General features: G+C 38.9%; 1 protein-coding gene across 1 annotated transcript in view; it reads left to right on the forward strand.

Moving 5' to 3' along the window:
• The window catches only part of VSTM4 (V-set and transmembrane domain containing 4), a 152,637-nt gene extending 137,356 nt beyond the window's left edge, over positions 1-15,281 (forward strand). Inside the window, exon 7 of the mRNA XM_004716254.2 lies at positions 14,805-15,281. Coding sequence (XP_004716311.1) covers positions 14,805-14,930 — 126 coding nt within the window. The 3' untranslated portion in view covers positions 14,931-15,281. The remainder of the gene's footprint in view (positions 1-14,804) is intronic.
• Positions 15,282-17,924: the final 2,643 nt, after the last annotated feature.

Raw genomic sequence — 17,924 nt, forward strand, 5'->3', positions numbered from 1 at the left:
ATGAGGGAGGGGGAAAATGAGCAGCCGATATTAAGGGCTCAAGTAGAAAGCAAATATTTTGAGAATGATGATGGCAACATATGTACATATGTGCCTGACACAATGGATGTATGTATGGATTGTGATAAGAATTGTACGAACCCCCAATAAAATGAAAGAGAAAAAAAAAGACAGATACGGGCCTCTGCCGGCAGAGGTGAATAAATCCAGGACAACGAGCTGCTGCTGACTCCCAGATGCAGCAGGAATTACAGCAGGCCACTAGCTCTAGTCCAAAGAATAGAGGTCAGATGCAGGATTCAGACCCACCAAAAAGCCAGGTTTTCTACAGTGTCCACTTATATTAAAAGCAGGCCACACTGCTGAGGAGAATTCTTGAGAAATTACTACATATTAACTGCCAAATCTTTAAGAATCCCAGACACAAAACCATAATTATCACACTTAGAAATGTTTATCATCATTTTTAAAATTATGGAATAATATGTCATTGAGACCCTTATGACCATGCAGAGCCAGGCAGTGTTTCATTCTGCCATACAGAGGACACTACGAGTCGGAAACCGATGCAAAGCACTTGACCACACATGATGGTTGTAAATTGCTTAATTATATTTTTTCTTAGACTATTGATAAGATTTTCCTGTAAAACATTTCTTCTTTCTACATTGTATTATAACATTGTTCATTGCAACATTATTAATAACTAAATAGAAGCTTTTTATTTTTCTTTCTCTATATTACTGCTAAAGCCTCAAAAAGTTAAATATATGTTCAAAAATACTACATATTAGAATATTGAAGTTAAACATGGGAAAATATGATAAAATTAATAGCTAAAAAAACAGCAATAAAAGTAGCACTTTGACTTATAGCTCATGTAAAAGGAACCACTTTGTTTTGAAGCCTCATTATAATTGAATAATAATTAACACTGAATAGAGTATATTAGAAAGGTGGAAAAAATAAATTACCATGGCATTTTAGGTATAATATAAACTGTACTTACAAAAAATATTTTTGTTGTTGTAACTGACAGGGATATTAACTTGGTTGAAGGAGACATGGACTTGGTTGAAGGGGGAAGTCAGTATAAAATAAGAGACCAGGAAAAATGATGGATTCAGGGGAACCACAAAGAGGGATAAAAGAGTTAAAGGCAACAGAAAGAAATATTGTTATATGCACAGTACTGAGAATAGCAACAGTCTATGAGGTCATGTGTGGCTAGGCTTGCAGACAGAATATATGTGCCAGGCAGAGTAGGAGTGTATATTTATATATATATGTTTATATATAGAGAGAGAGAAAGTGGGAGGGGGAGAGAGGGAGGAAGAGAGATACAGGATATTTATACAAGGGCTCAGGACCATTGTTTGGATCTAAATTTCATTGGCATAACATAGTCTACAAAGACAATGTTCTTCATCCTACTTTGGTGAGTATCAACTGGTAGTTTATAAGCTTGGGAGCTTCCCCCAGGTGAATATATTTATTTCTCCAAGCTGAAGGAAAGAAAGGTGAAGAAAGTTGAAGATGCATCAAAACAATTAGTCCAGTGGACTAATGGACCATGCAACAGTCTTCATGACCCTGAGACCAGAAGAACTAGATGGTGCCTGGCTACCACTACCAACGACTCTGAAGGTCCTGGATTGAGTAGGAGAAAAATGTGGACCAAAACTCAAAATCATGAAAAATACCAGACTTACTGGTTGCATAGGGAATGGTGGAACGCCGGAGACTATGACCCTTAGTCCCTCTTCCGGTCTGAAACTGAACTCGACCCCTAGCTCTATATTCAGGCAAAAGACAGGTCTACAAAGGAAATAATAGCACTAGTGAGATACACACACCTTAGAACCATCAACCATTTGAGATTAAAAGGGCAGCATTCATCCAAGGACTAATTTCAGGAGGGTTAGGAAAGAAGGGAGAATGGAAATAGAAGCCAAAGGAGGAAATAGGATAAGTGATGTTATAGTGTGGGGATTTCAATCAATGAGATGAAACACAAACTTTTACCTCACTAACAGTAAAACATTAAAAGAAATGATAAATTTCTGCTGAAACACTAAACAAAATTTTTTTTAGAAAATCATTTTCATGTCACTTCCTCTGACAGTGTCCTTGCAATAGACATCCTCCCTGCCATGCCCACCCTCTGAAACCATCTCCCTTGTGAAGTCACTGGTCCGGTCATCCTTGGTTAGAAGCTAGTGGTAGGCTTGAAGGGGCCAGTGTCCCCAGTAACTTGCCATCAGTTATGGAATTAGCCAACTATGAACAAGGATCTTTGCTTGGAAAGCCAATTGTTAAACATTGACCAGCACAGCCCTGTATGCAGCAGTGAACAAGTGTGAGTCACTGTTTTTGTAGTGTGCCACTCTTTTGCTTTAGCCTCTCCATGTGCAAAATGAAGCTCATGAGAGGGCCTGCTGCATAGTGCTGCTGTTGCTCGAAGTAAGCAGTGAGTGCTATAATTCTAGCTGTAGAATAACAGAATTAACAGTAACAGTAAAAGAACTAAATGGAGAGTAACTTATAATGTCAGAAGTGACACGTGACATGAGGTTCAATTAAGCTGAGAAGGGGAAATGGAGAGGGGTTGTGCAGAAGACCACATTGGAGTAGCATGCCATGCTTTGATGTGGGGAACATTCCAGGCAGAGAGGACAGTCAAAGTCAAGTTTCAGAGGTGAGCCTGAGCAAGGAGTGCTATCCAAGTACGCCTATTGAGCATGGGACCCTGTGACAGAGCCCTGAGGGAGCAAGTGGGAACAGCATGGACGAGAAGGACAGAAGGGACCTGGTTAAGCTCCCACAGGGCCTGCCTGTCCAGAGAAGGGCTTTGGAGTTTAAGTGTGACCAGAATATAAGGAAGGATGTTGTTCATGGATATGACACATGGATTGACTTGTGTTTTTAAAAGGAATCCTGAAGTTCACTGTTGTTTGCCAGCCTCTGGGCATGTGTGATAGTTCTCTAAGTGTGAAATAGCGTTATTGACGATCAATAACAGTAATAATCACCAGCTATTTTCAAGTTGATTCCAACATGTAGCGGTTCCACGTGGTCCACAGTATTTGCAATGTCTAATTATGTTTTTGTGGTAGATTTCTCAGTGCCTCTCGGTGGACATAAATCTTTTGGTTAGCACCTGAGAAGCCTTAAGTATTTGTACTACCCTGAAACCCCAACTGAAAGAGTTTGCCACTTCATGAGTAAAAGGTGTGTCCATCAGCTCCCACAAGTACTGCAGCCTTGGGAACCCTGCAGGGTTTCAAGTACACTGCCGTAGAGCTGATGTCGACTCATTAAGATCTTTAGGAGTCAGAATTTACTTGGTTTTTGCTGTTTTGTTTTAATAATAATAATAGAACACTTGTATAGTGTTTACTATATACTTATTAAGTATTTTTCTAGGTACATGGAATGTATTAATATATTCAATTCTCAAAATAATCCAGTGACATATGTACTGTTATTATCCCCACTTTACAGATGAGTAAACAAGGCCCAGAGAGGTTACGTAATTTTTGCAAGGTCACACAATTCATACATGACTTCTGTCTCCAAGAGTCCTTCCTATTGAACACCAATGGACTTACCACAATCAGATAAACTTAGAAAAGTGTTGAAATTTTCAGTAAATTCTCAGTATTCTCAGGCTAGACCTCTATGCAGAACTATATAATCAAACACACACTTTTTCTAACTATAAACATCTCCTTGAATAATTCTGGCAGTTAAAGTGCTTGTGGAAAGCAATAAAGCATATGTACATCTGCAATCCACAGAGATGAGAAAGTGAGTTATTCAATTAGATCATAGGAGCAGTTTTTATGGGAGCAGAATTATGAAAAGTTTCATGTATCAGGACCTTGCCTAATATATAATCGCATTTTTGCTTCTGAAACATAAGGTGGTAAACTTGAGGAACAACCAGTTGTCTGTCAGCTGTGGCACACTCGGCAGCTGAGCACTATTACCAACATCTCAGCCCTGCCTCTCTGTGTCTGGTTTTAGCAAGAACTGCAGTTGGTCACTTCTTTTCTTTGATGAGAGTAGCTAACCTGGGCATGTGACTTTCTGTCATATCAAATTTGTTCTGGGAATGCATTTTACATTCTTTGTTTGTATCTTCCAGGCATGAATTTGCTTTGCTCTTGCTGAAAAGCTAGATTGGACTTTGAAATCCTCGTTTCCATGTAAAGCTTCTTTCCTGGATTCCAGATCTTGTTTCCAACTTTGCTTCTAGTTCTTGTGGCATTGTAGGGAATAAATCCAGGGTTATTGACCATTTGTCACTGGGTAAGTCACTGTAGTGAGAACCTAGAAGATTGATTCCCAAGGTTTATAGATGACTGAAGCAACAGAAGAGCTGCAGATATTGTGTCTTAGAAGGTGTGTGGGCCCCCACTGCAGTGGCTCAGGGCTCCAGTCTCAGGACTCTTGCTCAGATGTAGATATTCTCATAAGTCAGCTATCACAGCTGCATCCTAGATCTGGGCAGTGCAAATGAATCCCAGACCTCACCTCTGAGTACCATATCAATCAATAGGAGTTGGGGGGCAGGGGGAAAAATCAGTAGGAGTTATGCTACTAGAGGCAGAGTCCCAGTAGGCCAGGGCATACAGTGGTGAGGAGTAGGGAAGGTCGCAGGATATTTGACTACAATGGTTAGTTAGAAAAATTCTCCTGAACTGCTCTAATTCTCTCCACCTGGCACCTAATCTCATGTTTCTACCTGTTCCGCAGGCACCTCCACTCAGAACAGGCAGCCTAGTCAAATCAGAGCTTGCACTTTTCAGGCCTCCATACAACGCTGGCAGAAGTGCCACCTGTTCTATTCTCGAACTAAGAGTCTTAGAGAATCTAGATTGTGGGGCGAAAGGGGAGGGCTCACTGGCGGCATCGTAATAGATCTCCTTTTATCATTCCCTCTCCTACACTCAGTGACTGTTTAGTTGTGTTTGCCCATGAAATGTCTATGAGTTCTTTCTCCTGATGGCCTCTTGCCCAACTCTCCCTACACACACCAGACCAACCCCCCTGTTGTCAGAGGGGGACAGAACCAGCTCCTTGCTCCTTGCTGCCTTTTTGGTTGTTGTTCATGGTGCCAACCATGTGGCATGGGCTGTTCTGAAACTGGTAATGAATTTTCCCAGTGATACCTTCCCATCTGCTTCCATGGAAGCCTGCTGTCTGCTTATAGACAAGAACTTCTCTGCCTATGAACTGTCTAGTGGTGGACACTGTAGGTCCACAGGACAGGGAAGAGTGTGGTCCCTGCATGAAAGACTGCTTGGTTTGAATCTCTGTCTCACCTAGAAATGACCATGTAACCGTTAGCAAGTGACAGAACTCTTTCTGTACATATTCAAATTTCTATAGAGCATTCTTACATTTTCATATAGGCTAGGTATGGTTGGAATTGTCCCAATACCAATTTTTCTAGGGTTGTGGGGGTGGGTGTTATGTTTCCACAAATGTTCCTTTTATTTTCCTTATATTCCTATGTTGATCTGTGAAGTGGGCATAATAATTGAATACTTCATAGGACTGGTGTGAGAATTAAGTGAGACAGTGAAAATAAGCTACAATTTGCTGAAATTCTTATTTTGTCAACCTGTGGCTTCTGGACTCAGAGAACTGAATCTTATTTATTTATTTATTTATTTATTTATTTATTTATTTTTTTATTTATTTTAAATGAGTCTTAACCACCGTACTCTGCTATTTCCAAAATTGAATTTGGATTATTTCCTGTTTGCTTTCACTTAATCTCGCTGTACATTTTATTTTGATTAGCATCAAAGAAATTTGCATTCTCTTTTTATAAAATGTTTACATAAAAATAAATATGCCAGTTGACAGAAATGTGGAACTGAAAGTTAAGCCAAGTTCATAAGCAAGGCATATTGATTCAAACTGAACTGATACTTGAGTTTGCAAACTTGAGTTTGAAACTTGAGTTTGCCATTACAGAGACTCACTGAGGATCCTCTCTCAAGTAGAACTTGCTTAATGTACCTCAATTTCTTTGGTGTGCATATTTTTATGTGCATTAGATTTTTTAAAGGAAAGGGGTTTGTTATTGTTGCAATTGTTTTTAATCAGCCACTCCTCTGTTGAATAAAAAATGAGTACTTATTTTAAAGGGGGAAGAGAAAGACTTCCACAGATTACATGTAATTCTCCCCGGCAAATAGATCTTGATAGTGCAGCGCTCTAAAAGGGCAATCACATTTTTCGATTCCAAGGTGATGTTAGAATGAACATCCTCATGTCCTACTTATTGATCTGTTGCTGTGATAATGGTATTACCCAATTGAACTTCTGACATTGGAGAACTTGCAGTTACTACAACTACATTTTTTTTATTCCAATGACTTAAATCCACTTGCTCATTCAACTGTGGTATTTATGATATGATTGGCAGGAGTCTGCATAAAGGATTGTTAAATCTCTCTCAGTAAGAACGTGGACTTTGGACTGGTTTTCCACATTTTCTGTGTTGTTTTGTTTTGTTTTTCTTTTGGTTTTAGGTTTTTTTCATATTGGTGTTTATCTCATATATATTTTGTCATTGGGGGTAACACTCTAGAATTTTTGTTACATGTTTTACTGTTTTTCAGTATATGAAACCCAGGATTGGTGAACCTTTAGAGACAGCAAGCAGAATAGGGGTTCCTAGGGGGGAAGAGTGTTGGGGGGACAAAGGGGAGTTGACATCAAGGAGTTCAAGAAGGAAGAGTATACTTTGAAACTGATGGTGGTAATTGTACCATACTACTTGATATATGATTGAACCATAGAATGATGTGATATCTGTATTAGCTCCCAATAAAATGGTTTAAAAATAAACAAAACTTAAGAACAATATCCACGAAATTAAACATGCAGAAATTATTATGAGCTTGAAGTGTGCCTCTCAAAGAGATGCACAACTTCTGAATATTTTGGAGTTGACTTTTCTATCACTAGTCCTATCAGGAAATCCCTTCTCTATGGACATACTTTGCATAAATATTACTCTCAAACTGATGGAAGAAGGGCTGAAATTAGAAGTCAATAGTTCAGTTGGGCAGTCTTATCTGCTGGTGCACTGCTCCAACTATTCATAAAACAGAAACATGACCTAATATCTTAAGCTATGAAACTTGCATATTTGTTTGTTACGTCTTAGACCCACTAGTTCCATCACTATTTTAGAAAACTGGCTGTGGTGATAATTTCCTAATGTTTCTGAGGGGAAATTTTGCGAACTGAAAGATTAATCTGGCCTATCATCTGTGAGTGAACAGTTGAATTTGATACTTGAGTTGCAAGTCTCTTAAAGACAACCCAAAGCAAATTACAACTCCAATAAATACCTACTCAACCCCCAAAACAAACTCACTGCCATTGAGTCAGTGCCAACTCATGGCAGCCTGTAGAACAGAGTACAACTGCCCCTGTGGGTTTCTGAGACTATAACTGTTTACAGGAGTTAAAAAGCCCCATCTTTCTCCCAAATACCTTCTAGACTGGCTAAAGTTAAAACATAATAATAAGAGACAAAACCACTTGTTGAGAAGCTTGTGGAATAACTGGAATTCTCGTTTATCGTGGCTTGAGGGAAAAGTGGGATAGACATGCTAAACAAAGCAGTTTGAGAATATCTTTTTAAAGTTAAACATAAACTTTCCCTTTGATCCAGTAAACTCACTATTAGTGTATTTTCTCTAGAAGGGTGGTGGGAATTTTCAGCTTTGGGGTTTTATAAAGTATACCAGTATGGCCCTTGAATGATGTTGTAACTGCCCAATTAATGTCCCTTGACACAAAAAAGTTTCCTCTCGTCTGCTCTAGAAGAATGAAACTATCACCCAAAAAATCTGTACACAATATTTATAGAAATTATTCATAATTTCCCATAACTTGAAACACCTCAAATGTCCTTCAACAGGTTAATAGATTAACAAACTGGCATATCCACGCCATGAAATACTACTCAGCAATAAAAAGATGCAAGCCATTTGTTCACACAACTTAAAGAGAAGTCCTGAGGAGGGTTGATGATTCTGTCCTGTATCATGAGTTCCATGGTGGCTACATCAATCTCTTTGTGTTCAAATTGTGTGGTTAACATTCATAGAACTGTACACCTAAAAAGTCAAATTTACCACACTTTAAAAACTCCTTCATGGGACTGGAAAGCATAGTAGGATTAATGAATGGGACTGTAATTATGGGCTACATGTGTGTACACATGCATGCATGTACACGTCCAAATGGGTGTTTACATGTATAGGCTTGCATATGTATCACACCTCACATTTCACATATTTGAGAGCATAGCTCAGGAGCATGCTTAGAAAGTTTTAAACTTTCATTTCTTCCTTCCTTTATCAGTGAACAGTTCTGGGGTTATTGTGTGAGGGGGAGAATGACAGTGGATTTCAGTACAAGAGCAGGAGCTTGTTTGTGGTACAGCATTTGTGTGGGGAGTGTATGATCCTGGCTTATGTCACAGGGTAAAGCTTGACTCAGAAAAATGAGAGTTCACCCTGGTGTTTGAGGGAGGCAACTTCACGCAGGGCGAACAGGCACCTGAACTCACTTTCCCTTTTTAGAGCAGCGTCCAAAGGAGGGCTTAGAAGAAAGACAGGGTGGGCCTACAAGGTAGTTTGCATCCATGTACATTAGATTTTGCCAGGATGTCAAGAGTGAATATGTGCCTTTTCTTTGAGTTTTTCAACCTATAGCATTTATTGGTAGCTAATCCCTTAAATAATCCAAATAATGGGTCAGAAAGGTTCTCCAGGGAATGTCAGGGACTCTGTATTGTGAAGAAATACATCCTTCTGGTTCATGTTAATACCTGTCTCTTTTGATCTGGTGAGAAGGATGTGGAGTTTCTCAGCATAAAGGACACGGGCCCCAGGAGACTGATTGTTGAAAGGCTTAGGAGGACTTCCGCCTAGGCCTGGAAGGCTCAGTTCACAACACCTTGATTAGTTCGTGTAGTTCACCTTGTCTAGAAACTAATTGGCATGCATTTTTCTTACACAACAACATACCCTTGGCATGTCGGTCCCATGGCTTTTCTGTATAGACTATAAAAAGTTGCCCTTTCAGAATATACACAAGACAGAAATTCCCCTATAGTCTTGCACCTGAGAGAAAATTTTGGCTGAATAGGAGCTGAGTGTTCACTCAGACTGATGACCCTTGGGAGATCCTCAAGCTGGTCTAGTAGTTTAAAGGCCATAAAAAATAATGCCTCTTGTTCCTCCCCACTACCCTTAACACAATGACCTTGGTTATCATTCTTGTTACATCAAGGTCTCAGTCTCTAGTGCATTTGTTTGTTATGGAAAAGGAAGAGAAACCTTGCCCCCAAAGGGCTGAGCACCCATATGTTGCCTGACACTTGCACAGTCTAGGAACTCTTTGCTGTGGGATTTATCCTCAACCTCCCATCTGCCTGCATTTTCGCATTTGCCATGTCATCATCATTAGGACTGACAATAAACAAAAACAAAAGGTGATTTCAGAGAGGGTGAAGAGTGGCGGGGTGAGGGGTGGGGGAGAACCAGGCTGGAAATTAAACATGACTCAGAATTAGTGTCTGTCTCTCTCTCCTTACCCTGCCCTCCTCCCCTTCTCACTTTCTCTTTCTGAGTTGCCTGTCCTGGTCAATGAAAAGGAGGAGGGCTGTGTATTCTGCACTGCCTCTCTCAAAGTATAGTTCACAGTGTTGCGCTGGCTCCTCTATCCTGGCGACCCCTTGTGAAGCCGAATTGGACCATTGTAATCCAGAGGGTTTTCATTGACTGATTTGGGGGGAAGGAAAGATAGCCAGACTTTCCTTCTTAGCTTGTTTAGTCTGGAATACGCACTAAAGCCTTTTCCTCATCATCGCAACCTACACATCTCCAGGGATGGCTGCATAAGAAGTGCATTGGCTGGGAATCAGAGCCTGGTATCCCTTTTGTAAGTCTAATACTGGCTAACCAATGCTTTCTGAACACAAAGATCAAGCCTTTGTTTGGGGAATACAGTGAAATATTGACCTGAAATCTCTGCAAACTGGCTGAGAAGGCAAATGGCGTGAACACTCACAGTTCTATGACAGGAAATGGCGGGGTTGCTTCTCAGATATTTGGAAAATGTGGGACTTCAAGCAGTTGGTCTGCGTCTTCTGCCTTTTCTTTCCCCTTCTGTTTACTGTGAGCACAACAGCTTCCTAACATAAGAGTAAAGATTCAGCCATGAAGCCTGGAAACTATACTTTCATTTCTGTTTTTAGTGAAGTCTAAAGTTGTCTCAGGAGTGTTGGTCAACAACCAGTTCAAGATTATTTAAATCTGTATTTTGAATGCAAATGCACCTGTGTCCTTTGGCGCTTCCTGCACCACCAAGAGATTAGTTTGGGGACTTAAACCAGGTCATTCTGAGTGCCAGAGACTGCAGAACGAGAAGGAAAACAGAAGGACTCTCTCTACATCGGTTTCAGAAAGCCACTTTCTGTCTTCCTATTATTGAATTGCCACCAATGCCAGGGGTGATTCCTTAACTGAAGTTTGGGTTGGGTTTGTACTGTCAAGATTGCAGTGCAAACATAAGTGAGGTCCGGCAGCGGATCCCTCCACCTAGTTCTGCCCCATTATAGTCACCTGCTCTAATCCGTTACTTCTTGGCTTCTGGTTTCAGCACCAGTCCTGCAATCTTGCCTTGCCCATTTGATATGCCAACAGTTAGCTTGTTTGGTTTTTGCTTTGTTTTTAAACCAGTTCTCAGATGCACCTAAGTCTTCCACTAAAATCTCAGTGCAAAGAAAGGTAGATTGGTGAAAACTGGTGATAGTTATACATTTGCCCCTTTTCATGGGCTTTTGGGAAATTATTTCCAGTTAAACAAGCTAGGGGAAGGTAATTAAACACGTGGATAAAGGCTCTATCCAAGTGTGTACACAGGAAAACAATAGATTCTTTAAAGTTTCCAAAGGCTGATATTATGCATCTTCTGTTGGAAACTATACACTTCACAATTTTGAGCCTCCTGTGTTCTGCCTCATATATTCAATCAAATTATTATATTCCAGAAATATGCATAAGGGAAATGATTCTACACATTTTATGGTGGGCTGTTGCTTATAGCAGTAATTGAAGTACCTTTTCCACTTATGAAAGTACTAATTTTATTTGTTTTTATTGCTTTTCTAGATGCAATTATTTATTTAGTATGCTTTGACTTTATTAAATTATGTTTACTATAGGAACATCATAAAAATGTATGAAAACAACACATCAGCCCGGCCAGTTTGGTAACTTATATTGAGAAACCTACTATTATTTTTCATATCCTAGTATAATGGTATAACTTAAGAATAAACAGATAACCTACACTAGAAAACAATGCAATTTCAAGGTAATGTAATAAAACACCTGGACAATATGATTTCACAGATCTTGGTTCTTAAACTTACATGAGTTGGGTTTTGCGTGCTTATTGCAGACACATGGCATTTCTAAATGGAATCATTATGATGTGAAATGTAATTAAGCTGAGAGGCAGGCTATAAACCGTTTTTGTGACTGGTAAGATATGAGATATAAAGACTTCTGGTGTCAAAATACAAGCAGAAATTTCTCAGACCTGTGAATTTCTTTAACTTGGGCATTTAGCAAAGGGTAGCTGTTTTTGGAGATCACCTGGCAGCCTGTCTTTTAGGAGTTCATTATACACTTTCACTATCTCCTGTCTCCCTAGCTCCTGCTCCTTGCGCCTATTTCTAGGTAATTTAAAAAACAAACAAATAAATAAATAGGTTTGCTTGCTCTTGATCCTCTTTTGTAGGAAGCCTAATTAAATTCAAATGACTGTGTTGTTAGTTGCTAGTTAGTTGACTCTGACTCTCGGAGATCTCATAACAAAACAGAATGTTCTCTGATCCTGCACTGTGTTCACAATATTGGTATGAGCTAGCCCATTGTTGTGGCCACTTTGTATTGTGAGTGCCTTTCAATGTCCAGCACTGTCCATACCTGTAATGTTCTGTTGTGATCCTAGGGCTTTCATTGGCTGATTTTTCAAACCTAAATCATCAGGCTTTCTCTCTAGTGTGTTTCAGTGTGAAAGCGCTGCTGAAACCTACCCGCCCCCCCCTCCCCGTGAGTGATGGTGCTGGTGTGTGAAATACCAGTGGCATAGCTTTCAGCAGAAGAGAAACATGCAAGCCACCACTGTATGGCAAACTGACAGACAGGTGGTGGGAAAATGATTTATTAGGAAAAAAAAAAAAGCAAAGTCAAAAGGAAACAACTACAAAACCAAAATAGAAACCAAATTCAAGAAAAAAATTCCAGTTTATATAGAGAGCCAATCTGCTAATGAAAGTTGTGTTGTTATGACTATAAATTAATGGCCAATTCATCGTTTTATATTATTAATTAAAAATCGATGCTTTTTCAAATACATGTGTGCCTACTACAGAATTAAAAAAAAAAACCCAAAGATACATACATACAATAAAGAATAACTCTCACTATTATTCCTGCTCCTAGCCATCTAGTCCAGGCGCCTTGTCTAGAAAGATCTTTGTTTCTCAGTTTCTCCTGTCTCTTTCCAAGGGCTTCCAAAAATATTAAACATATGCATATATTTGTACAAATGACAGTAAAATGTGTTATACACTTATAGTGCAGTCATTCTTGTGAAAGACTATGCTGTCTGTTCTAGTGTATGGATGATCTGCCTTTTATTGATGTCCATCAGCGTGCTTCCAGCATTTTATTAGATCAATAAACACTGCCACAACAATATCAGTTTGTACTAGCAATCTCTCTTTTTAAGTTTGGCAACTTGTACATTTATTTTTTCTGTGGTTATATTTAAATTTAATATTTTTCTAGAATGTTATCTATTTAACCCTATATTTCAATTGTTTTCCAAATAAACTGAGCAAAGTAAACCTTTTAAATATTTAAGTTTCCCTCATTAACGTTTATGCCCATTTCTAATATTGCTCTTTTTTTTTTTTCTCTCTTGTGATCAGTTTATTTTATTGGTGCTTTTCTAAGCACCAGCTTTTAGATTTTTTTTAAATAAAATTTTACTTTAGTGTTTTATTTATTTATGCAATCTGGTTTTATTTCTATTGGTTTTTTCCTGCTGCTTTTCTTTAATTTGATCTGGTGTTCGTTTTCTAACATCTTGAATTAAATACTTAATCCATTTCGTTTACATTGTTTAATATGAGTACTTGTTAAAGGAGTTCTGGCAGCCCAGTGGGCTAAGCATCGGGCTGCTTCATTCAGCTCAGCCACTCAAGCCCATGAACCTCTCCAAGGTAGAAAGATGAGGGTGTCAACTCCTACAATGATTTACAGTCTCCAAAAGCACAAGGTGCTACAGTGCACACAGGGTTGCTGGGCATTGGAGTGGACTTGATGGCAGTGAGTTGTGTTGTTGTTAGGCACTATTTTGTTCATTCCAACTCTTGTTGACCCCACGTGATAGAACAGAACAGTAGGATGTTGTTTTCTAGGCTGTAATCTTTATGAGAATACATTGATCTTTCTCACATAGGGCCAGTGAGTAGATTTTGAACCGCCACATTTTTAGTTAGCAGCCGAGTATTTAAGCCCTGTTCTACCAAATGTCCTTAATATAAACACACAATGTTACTGAATTTTTCTGTGAGCATTGATTTAGCAATACTATTTAGGTTCTAGTAAGTAATATTTCCTCTATCATTATTTTCAAAATAGTCTGAAACTTTTACTTCATATGTTAAATCATTAAAAATACTGTAAGTAGTAAAAATCCCCAGTAGCATAGCAGTTACACATTCTGCTGCCATCAAAAAATACTGTAAGTAGTAAAGACTTTTAGTTTTTCTAGTTTTCATTATTAACTTTAAAAAGTCATTGGTTGTAGAGTGGATTGGAGAGAGGTGTATAGAAGATCAAAGGCATAAACCTGACTTGAACAGTTCAAACCTTGCCTGTTGATCCCCCCTCTGATGCATGCTGGTCCTGATTTGGTTTTCAACATTTTCTGTATTTTTGTTTTGTTTTGTTTTTGTTTGTTTGTTTGTTCATTTGTATTAGGATGTATCTCAGAGGTGTTATGTCATTGGAGATCACCCTCTTGAAGTTGTGTTACATGGTTTACTGTGTTTCGGTGTATAAAGCCCAGGATTGATGGGCCTATAGGGACAGCAAGTAGAATAAGATTATTCCAGTGGGGGAGGGGGTGGTGGTAAAAGGGAGGTGATGCCAAGGAGTCTAGGAAGAAAAAAGAATGTTTGCAAACGGATTGTGGTAACAATTATACAATTTTGCTTGATGTGATTGAACTATGGAATGATATGATATTAACTCCCAATTAATAATAAAGTTTTAAAAAAAGAAAATACAATAACCAACAACAAAGTTTTTATTTAAGTTGTATATGTCCTACAAAGCATCTCTAACAGTACAGTGGTTGAAGCGCTCGGCTGCTAACTGATAGGTCAGTGGTTTGAACCCACCAGTCACTCTAAAGGAGAAAGAGGTACAGTCTGCTTTCATAAAGATTATAGCTTCGGAAATCCTGTGAGGCCATTCTACTCTGTCCTATAAGGTTACCATGGATCAGAATTAACTCAATGGCAATACTTCTTGGTTTATATCCTTTAATTTTTTGTGCATTTGTTTCCTTTTGAGTCCTAAAATGCTGGGGAAATCTATATTTGATAAATGAATGGAAATTGATAAATGAATGAACTCCTATGGTCAGCTCTAATTCTGTTGTGTTTTGTCTTGTAGCCAAAGATTGCCGAGGAAAGCTTGACCTATGCAGAGCTGGAACTGATTAAACCTCACAAGAAAACCAAGGGTGTTCCAACCAGCACAGTCTATGCCCAGATCCTCTTTGAAGAGAATAAGCTGTAACATCACATCTTCTTCATCAGTCCTATTTAATATAACTGCCACCCCAGCTATTTATGATACCTTCGAAACAAAGCAATTATTTTTGTATTTTTACATATGTCTTCTGTGTGGTGAGAACCCTTTATATCTGAATTCCAAATGCATTAAAAGAGGAACAAGGATGCTGAAGATTAGGGACCATGGACTTTGGGAGAATCTCCCAAAAGAAGAATTTTCTGGACCTAAGCCCTGAGGAGTGAGAATTCTTTCTGGTCCTGACGGTGCCTGCGGAGATCCTCTGCTGAGCCATACTCCAATGTGTATCTTCTTCCCTTGGGTTTTTAAAAAAATACTTTGTAATTTCAATTTTAATCTTCTCTTCCTTTATCTGTGATATCAAGTACATAGTATTTAGTTAGAGGAAATGGGCCAAAGGTTTAAGGTGGCAGTCAAGCAGTAATTGTTTTCAGAGGCTGGGATTACCTGGGTCAGATACCAGAAGCAAATCAAAACACTGATTGCGAGCAGACACTGGTGAGAGCACCTCATATTTTACACAGATGTACCTCTGCTGGTGATATTATGGGCAAATTCTGAGGTTATGAATGATAGTGAACTCTCTCTCGATTCTGCTTCCGGGTCTGTGGTCACTCGAGGCGATAGCACGAGCTGGATACTGTCCCTTGGGCAAGATAACTGGTACAGCTCCTGCCTTCAAGTCATTCCGATCCATGGGAACTCGTCAAGGTTTTCGGAACTACAAACTTTACAGATGCAGACAGCCAGGCCTTTCTTTCATGAGCTCACTGACTAGGTTTAAAGTACCCAATTTTAATTTAGTCTCTGATCACAAACTGCTTGCATTATCAAGCTTCCTTATACTGCTATAGACATGTACATTCTATAAGACGTTTATATTCATTTTTTCTCAAAGGGACATCAAAAGTTACCCCCAAATGACCAGTGTACCTCCTCAAGTCTGTTAAGCTCTAATTGAATCTTATTCATTTGAGAGCAACGTACTCTGCCAGGTCCCCTCACTGTACAAGAGTAGGTTGTACAAGCCAAACTGGGAAACTATACCCTTAAGACCTTTCTGTAGTAAAGTGCCTTGCTAAATTCATGAATTCTAATGAGTTGTGAGGGGGTGAGGATTAAGGATCAGAGTATATAAACCCTTCATGTGGAAGATGCTCCGTGCACTTGTAAGAAACACAATAATCTTGGACTCACTGAAAGTAAATCCATTCTGAAAGAGTACCATCATAGAAACTGTGCTACTATGGATATTTATTGATGTGTGAATGTTCTCTGGTATTTACTGGCAACTACGGAAATTGTTAACGACACTAATGGCAAGATCCGATGAGCTGTGAGAGTCCATCAAGACCATCATTCATGAAGATAGTGAAAAGACAGCAAAGAAAGAAAAGATCAGAGTAGACGTCAGAAGAGACTCTGAAACTCGCTCTTAAGCATAGAGTAACTAAATTAGCAAATGGAAGAAAGGATGAAGTTAAGGAGCTGAACATAAAATTTCAATGGGCAGCTCTAGAAGACAAAGCCAACTATTATAACAGAATGTACAAGGACCTAGAATTAGAAAACCAAAAGGGAAGAACATGCTTAGCAAACTGAAAGAACTCAAGAAAATGAAAGAATTGCAGTCTTGAAAGATTTCTGCAGGCAAAATATTGGATGCTGTAAGAAGAATGAAGAGAAGATGGAAAGAATACACAGAGTCACTGTACCCAAAAGAGCTGGTCAACAGCCCACCATTTCAGGGAATAGCATATGAGCAAGATCCAGTGGCACTGAAGGAAGAAGTTCAAACTTCACCGATTGCGTTAGCAAAGAAAAAAAACCCTCCAGGAATTGATGAAATACCCATTGTAATGTTTTAGCAAGCTGAAGAAGCCCTGCAAGCACTCACTTGTCTACGCCAGGAATTTTGGAAGACAGCTGCTTGGTCAACTGACTGGAAGAAATCCATATTTGTTCCCATTCAAAAGAGAGATGATCCAACAGTATGCTCAAAACTATAGAACACTATCATTGATATCACACCAAAGAAAATTCTTTTCTACAGATCATCCAACAACAGTTTCAGCAGTAAATTACTAGGGAAGTGCCAGAAATTCAGGCTGCACTCAGAAGAGGACATGGAGCAAAGGAAAATCATCACTGACGTCAGATGGATCTTGTCTCAAAGCAGAGAATATCAGGAATACGTTTACTTATATTTCATTGACTGTGTAAAGGCATGTGTGAACCATAGTAAGTTGTGGATAACCTTAAGAAACACGGGAATTCTGGAACACTTCATTGTGTTCATTTGGAACTTGTACATGGATCAAGAGGTAGTTGTGCAAACAGAACTTGGGAATACTACATGGTTTAAAATAAGGAAAAGTGTGCCTCAAGGTTGTGTCCTTTAACCACACTGTTCAATCTATGCTGACCAAATCATCAGAGAAGCTAATTTTGTGAAGAAGAGTGCAGCATCAGGATCGGAGGAAGGCTTATTAACAACCTGAGATATGCAGATGTCACAACCTTGCTTGCTAAAAGTGAGGTGGACTTAAAGTACTTACTATACAGATGTCAATTATATTGGCATTCACACTAATGCCAGCTGCAATTTTGAAGTGAAATAATTTCTATCGTTTGTCTTTCTTTACAATAGCTTTAAAACGTAAATTTTTTTCAACTATTTTAACCTTGGAAGAACTTTCCTAAAGCCCTCAAAAATGGCTTCCAAGCACCTTACATAACTTACTGGAAAGGGTTCAAACTGGGAACATTCCAATGGTGTTGGTGAAGAATATTAAATATATCAGGAGCTTAAAAAAAGTCTTGGAGGAATCACAACCAGGGTGTGCTTTGAAAGTGGAGATTGCTTATTTGGATGTATAATCAGGCAGGACAAATCACTGGAGAGGGAAATCATGTTTGATTATGTGAAAGATCAGCAAAAAAAAAAATTGAGACCTTCAGTGAGATGGGTTGGTGCTG

The sequence above is a fragment of the Echinops telfairi genome, unplaced genomic scaffold (assembly GCF_000313985.2).
Source record: "Echinops telfairi isolate 266 unplaced genomic scaffold, ASM31398v2 ScPeMD7_7465;HRSCAF=8503, whole genome shotgun sequence".
Taxonomy (NCBI): Eukaryota; Metazoa; Chordata; class Mammalia; order Afrosoricida; family Tenrecidae; genus Echinops; species Echinops telfairi.